The sequence below is a fragment of the Ischnura elegans genome, chromosome 6 (genome assembly GCF_921293095.1).
Source record: "Ischnura elegans chromosome 6, ioIscEleg1.1, whole genome shotgun sequence".
NCBI lineage: Eukaryota > Metazoa > Arthropoda > Insecta > Odonata > Coenagrionidae > Ischnura > Ischnura elegans.
The window spans coordinates 102,921,277-102,927,276 of NC_060251.1; the positions used below are offsets into that span (position 1 = coordinate 102,921,277).

Sequence of the window (6,000 nt, forward strand, 5' to 3'; positions counted from 1 at the left end):
ATCTAGAAGCTTTCTCTCCTCGCCCACTCACTTTGGCATTTATCTTCCTCTCCGTTCACCTCATTTTCTCCACTCTCCTCCACACACACTCATCAAACACTTCCAGTCTTTTCTGATATTCCTTTGTTAATCCTGCATTGTAACAGCTGATGGCTTTAATGACCTACCTACCTTAATACGTACATGGTAACACTGACCTCAATTTATTTGGGGTTTCACAGAAAACTTTTAATCTAAAGACATAAATTCTTAGAGCATATTTATTTAAAGATATTTAAAGAATCCCATTCTTAATTGGATTCATGTTAGCAACTTGAGCTGGCCTTACTATCTAATTGCAGACTATTTGTGCCATTTCCGTTCTACCTTAAATGGCAGATTGGAAACAACAAAATCAAGATTATTTTTTAGTAATATTATGTAAAATATTTGCATTTTGTAAAGTCATTATTACCGTTTTTGTCCTATCATCCTTGGCTCAATTAATGGTTCTACACCTACAGTGCTTATTGTTAGAAGCAGGCATCAGCTAGGAATTAGTAATAGGGGGATTTTAGGAGCAACTAACACTGGAGGGTAAGGAATATGGGAGGTGCAGGTGCCCTCCCCCATAAAATTTTTATGATAAATGGTTCAAAATGGTGAGTTCTATGGCTTTCTGAGGGATATTTTATTAATTCTTATGCTATTCTATAAGTAATATTTATCCAGTGAGGTAAAATGGATTATATTTTCAAATTTCTCTTGAGTTTTTGGGGGATTTTATCCCCTAAACCCCTCTCCCGATGGTTAGTGGAATACTAAACTTTGGGTAGGAGTATTTTTCTTCTGGCTACAATGATGTCAAGTCATCTATGCATGTAATTATGATTAGAGTGTGTCTGCAATGTTTGACAAATCCCTAAAATATCATCTTCCACTTCCAGGAGTTTTTTTTATTATGTAATTGAAAGCCTATTGTGAGTGAAAATAAATAATTCCCAAATTCATTTCAGCTCAACAGCAGTGTCATCACGGCTTGGTCCCAAAATAATCCAGATTATGATAATGCAACTCTGCTAAAGACGTGGTGTAAAAAGGATAACAGTACAGGAGAACTTGTGGAATGTAAGTGAATTATGAACTTTATATGTAGAATAATAATTGGAGGCATCCCTAATTGGCAAATGTTGCTCGTGTTCATAGATGGTGATGTTTTTCTCTCTGATGCTGTTCAGCACATGCATTGTGTATTATCTCCACTGAGTTGCTTGTAACTGCACATGACCACTAGGAGATAACGATCTCTTCTCATCCAAATCTGGTCTAATATGAAGCAGATCATGCTAGAAAGGGGCCTTAACTTTTAAATTAGGCAATTCTGCTTTAATTTGGATGATATCGTGAATGTAGGTGGATATGACTCAGAAGTTGAATAAGACGCAGCTACTGGGAAAAAAAGCTCTTCAGAGGGCTCTAAAAGGCTCTGGGCCTTAAAAATTTGAAAAGGCTCTGTTCCATAGGAAAGGTTCATTTTCATTGAGTTACCATTTCCACCTCCTGAAATCATTTCTGGCTTGACATGGTGGAAATACGATATATTCATGATAAAATATAAACCACAAATGGTTACTTCCACACTTTAATATATTACTCCACTACCGACTATGGTTTTGACACTCTATGTCTTTCAACCCTAAAAATGACTTAAGAGTGTCAAAACCATGGTCGGTAGCGAAGTTATGTACATATTAGAGTCCAGAAGTTACCATTTGCTGATCTAATTTTATCAAGTATATTTCACAAACAAGAATTATGATTTTTTTTAACTCGGCCACTAAAGAGAATGGCCTTGGGGAATTTATTTTATTATAAATGATTATATTTCTGCACAGACCTTAACATTTATAAATTAATTAATATAAAAAAATTGTATCTCTGTCACAGCCTTCAAAAAAGAAAATTATAAAGTCATTTCCTTTGCACACATTGAAATAAAGGACGAGGTTACCTTTACTGTGCCATCACAAAAATGTGATCCTTCTACATTTTTTCTATTTCCTGAGACAGTGATTCACAGAGATGTATAAGATTTTAAATAACTAGCAAAAATTAAAATTGAAATTCTAATTTTAATTATGAATGCAATTTGTATTTCAGGTGAATATTTGCTCAAATATCTCGGAAGTATTGGTGATACTGCTGTAGGGGCTATACTTTTGGTAGCATCCTTAATTCTTCTTTTCCTGTGCATGGGAACAATGGTGAAAATGCTTCAAACGTTACTGAAAGGTAAGCAAAATGTTTCTCCAGTACATACTTCGTCCAAGTACAGCCCATTTGAATCAAAATATACATGGGCAGTGACGGCGCTAGCAGGTGCGGGGCTAGGGGCGAACCTTCAGTGCGGGGCCCTTCACTTAAAATATTAAACTCTATACCCCATCTACAAAACTCGAGCATTTTGAATCCCTACCACTCTCTGGCTAAGTATGTGTTCCCCTCCCAAATTCAGACTTCGTAATTACGCCGTTATGATGCCATCACGCAGTTGAGTTCAAAATAGTATAATAGAAATTAAATTTATAATTATATTTATTCATAAAATTATAACGTAAAATAAACATAAAAAGCTCGCTTTTTACTTTAAATTACTGCATTATTATTCCTTTTTCATAATATTATATTTTGTCTAGCACGGACTTAACAATACAGTAATAGTTGAAATTGCGTTTTTAAACTATCGTATATTTTAATTTTTTTTCACGAACGCGGGGCCCCCCAAAGCGCGGGGCCCGGGGCAGTCGCCCCGGTCGCCCCGCCCTAAGGCCGGCTCTGTACATGGGGGAGATTCAAGTACATATTACTCATGTAAGAATTTGAAGAGAAGTTGGGATGGGAAGTTAATAACATTTATCCACATAGTGGATCTGGAAGGCCTGAATTGCATTTGATTTTTTTCATTGTGGGATAACATTGTAGCTCTTACTAATTTCCATGGTAAGAAATTTCCCTGAACATTTTCCTGGAATGACTTTCCCTCTGTGGTATGTTAATATTTTGTGTGCAATTTTGGGTAATGGTTTGCCGCTATTCGGTGGCTTTTTTTTTATCTATTAATTTTATGGATAGAGGATGCACAAATTTACACTCAACCTGCCTTTTTACAGGGCCAATGGCATCAGCTATCCGCCGTACCATCAATGCTGAAGTGCCGAAGGCCCCGTGGCTTGGAGGATACATTTCCCTTATCGTTGGCTGCCTGGCAACTGTGCTGCTGCAGTCCTCCTCAGTCGTGACTTCCCTGCTCACGCCACTCGTCGGTCTCGGCCTCGTCTCATTGGAAAGAGCATATCCTCTCACGATTGGATCCAACCTTGGCACAACCGGCACAGCCCTGTTAGCTTCACTATCCAGCTCCACAAGTCCTCCTCTTCAAATGGCCCTGACCCACATGCTCTTCAATGCGACCGGCATCCTTCTATTCTATCCCATACCGTTCATGAGGTGGCCTGTGCCAATGGCATATGCCCTCGGCAGGGCAGCATCCAAGCGACGTTGGATGGCCATTGTCTACCTCATAGTGGCTTTTCTCTTACTTCCAACTCTTGTTTTCGTCCTCTCGAAGGTTGACGAGACATACATCACGCTGTATTGCGTGCTCAGCATTGCCATATTGATTGTGGTGTGCATCATAGTGATAAACTTGCTCCAGAAACGACACCCTCAAGTTCTCCCCCAGCGTCTGAGAGACTGGAAGTGGCTTCCACTTTGGATGAGGAGCTTAGGGTGGGCTGACAATAGCATTGAGGCCGTCGGAGACTTTTTTGCCAGGCACTCGAGTGGATGCAGATGTTGTTCGAGAACAAAGACTGACAGCTTGAAATCTGTTGAAATGAGCCGGACTGATTTGAGTGAAGGTGTAGATAATAATGTTGTTATTGTTGAGAGACAGAAGAGTAGTGAGCTGGATCTCACTAGGACATCAGAGGTGAATGACAAAAAGAATAGTGCGCAAGGCTGCATCAACCTCACGTATGACAGTAGTGTGTGAAAGTTGTTTTTTAAATGTCTAATAGTGAAAAATGTGGCTAAGGTGGATAATCATAAAGGTCCAATTGAGAGATCCAAAGTGATAAGGTTTGGCCATTAGTTATGGTTAAGACACCCGCCAAGTTTTAGCCAATTTTGAGAGACAGGACTTCCATGTTACTAGGCTGACAATCAGGCTGACATGTCTTGGATTTTTAATTTTTTATCTCTAGTGGAGTCAATGAATATCATCACTATTTTTGTACCAATTGTGCATGGTTGCCATGTGTTCTTATATTTTTTTAGATCTACCATTGAGTGATAATTATTAGTGTTTTTGTACAAATAATCCTTTTATGCAGAAAGACGTTAACATCATTATTTACGTATGGCACTCCATACGCATTATGCATTGAGTTTTAATCATTGGTGACTCTATGACTCATTTAATCTTTTATTGCATTACTGCAAATTTGGAAAGCATAATTCAGCTCAGTGAAATATTCCTTGTCCAGAATGCTATTCACCTCACTATTGAAATGAATTGATACATTTTTTTGCCATTCCTAATTTTACTTATACCTCAGCCATAACTATTGAATTGTGAGGAATGAAAAACTCAGCATTTTTTATATCAATAGAGGATATTACAATAGGACCACTAACTATGCTGATTTTATTGGTCCTTTTCTACTTAGCATGGAGGAATTAAGGTGCGAGAACTTCTTAGTGTTAAAAATGACCATGATTTCAATACCAATACCTATTCATTTTTTTATGTGTTTGATGAAAATTTTAACATTTCCATCCAAATCCATTGATTTTATTGTGATTTATGGTATAAGGGTAAGTGGATAGAAATGATTGCTTCTATTTCTTAGAATTACATCCACAAGTTAAATTCAATGGCCATGCCATAAAAATGATTGCTACCTAACTTAATAATACAACTTTTGTTCAGGATTAGTGCTCTAATGGCTGAAAATATCAAAGATAAATACAAATAATAGCATGAAATCATTTACCTTTATGGTAATGGCATTAGATTGCACTTGTTCTACTGTCTAAATGAATGATGAAAATGACAGGAGGTGACATTCTGGGACATATGAATGGTAATTAGTAACTTTGTGCCCCTAAGAATTCAATATTCTATCCTTTGATTTATTTGTGGAGGAAAGTGGATTTTCTGAAGCCATTAGCGATGTACTTATCTTCTGTCCTGTGATTATAGCAATAAATTAGGTGGGAAAATCAAATTAATTTATTTTTGATGGCAAGTGTTACATTAGGCAAATAGAGCATGGTTTTACATGCATGAAAATGAGAACAGAGAGACTGAGATTGAAACCACAAGAATTATACAATTTTGATTGCCAATGAGTCCCCAAGAATGATGATAAATATTACTGAATTGTACTTAACCATAATTTTTATATATTTAATTACCACAATGCTTTTTTAATGCTGTATATTTTAAAATTCTACAATTAAAAATTTTTTTCCATCAAAGTTGATGTGAAATGAAAAAATGTTTTTAAAATAATATTTGGAATTGTTTTCTAATAAAAATTAATTATGTTCCTATTTTTAAAGGGAAACTGTGATAAATTTACCTGGTATTTATTTATTTTTGAAACATTTCTATCTGATTGTACTCAGTATTGTGCAATCTTCTTGTTGTGATCATTAGATTGTGTGAGTAAGAATGAATATTAAATACCTATTAGCTTCACTATCTCTCTTTCTACTTCATTAGACTTACCGCAAAATGGGAGCGCATTTTTTACCTACGTTGCATACAATTCTTTAATATCTTGTTTCTTGCCTAAAGGATTCAAATTCATCAGAATAATTTGATAAAGTGCGATTTCAATCTTTTCAGCCCATTTAATGTGTTCAATTTTCTCAAATCTGTCACAGATGATTAGTTCAATTGCAGCCAATACTTTGGAATTTCGAGGCTAATGTCACAAGCTTGAAATTATC

General features: G+C 36.2%; 1 protein-coding gene across 2 annotated transcripts in view; it reads left to right on the top strand.

Moving 5' to 3' along the window:
• LOC124161279 (sodium-dependent phosphate transport protein 2B-like) overlaps positions 1-5,749 on the top strand; it is a 67,964-nt gene extending 62,215 nt beyond the window's left edge. For both annotated transcript variants that reach the window (XM_046537572.1, XM_046537573.1), the window contains exons 7-9: positions 996-1,107; positions 2,140-2,271; positions 3,150-5,749. In XM_046537572.1, the coding sequence (XP_046393528.1) occupies positions 996-1,107; positions 2,140-2,271; positions 3,150-4,033 (1,128 nt within the window). In that variant the 3' untranslated portion in view covers positions 4,034-5,749. The remainder of the gene's footprint in view (positions 1-995; positions 1,108-2,139; positions 2,272-3,149) is intronic.
• The last annotated feature ends 251 nt before the right edge of the window (positions 5,750-6,000 follow it).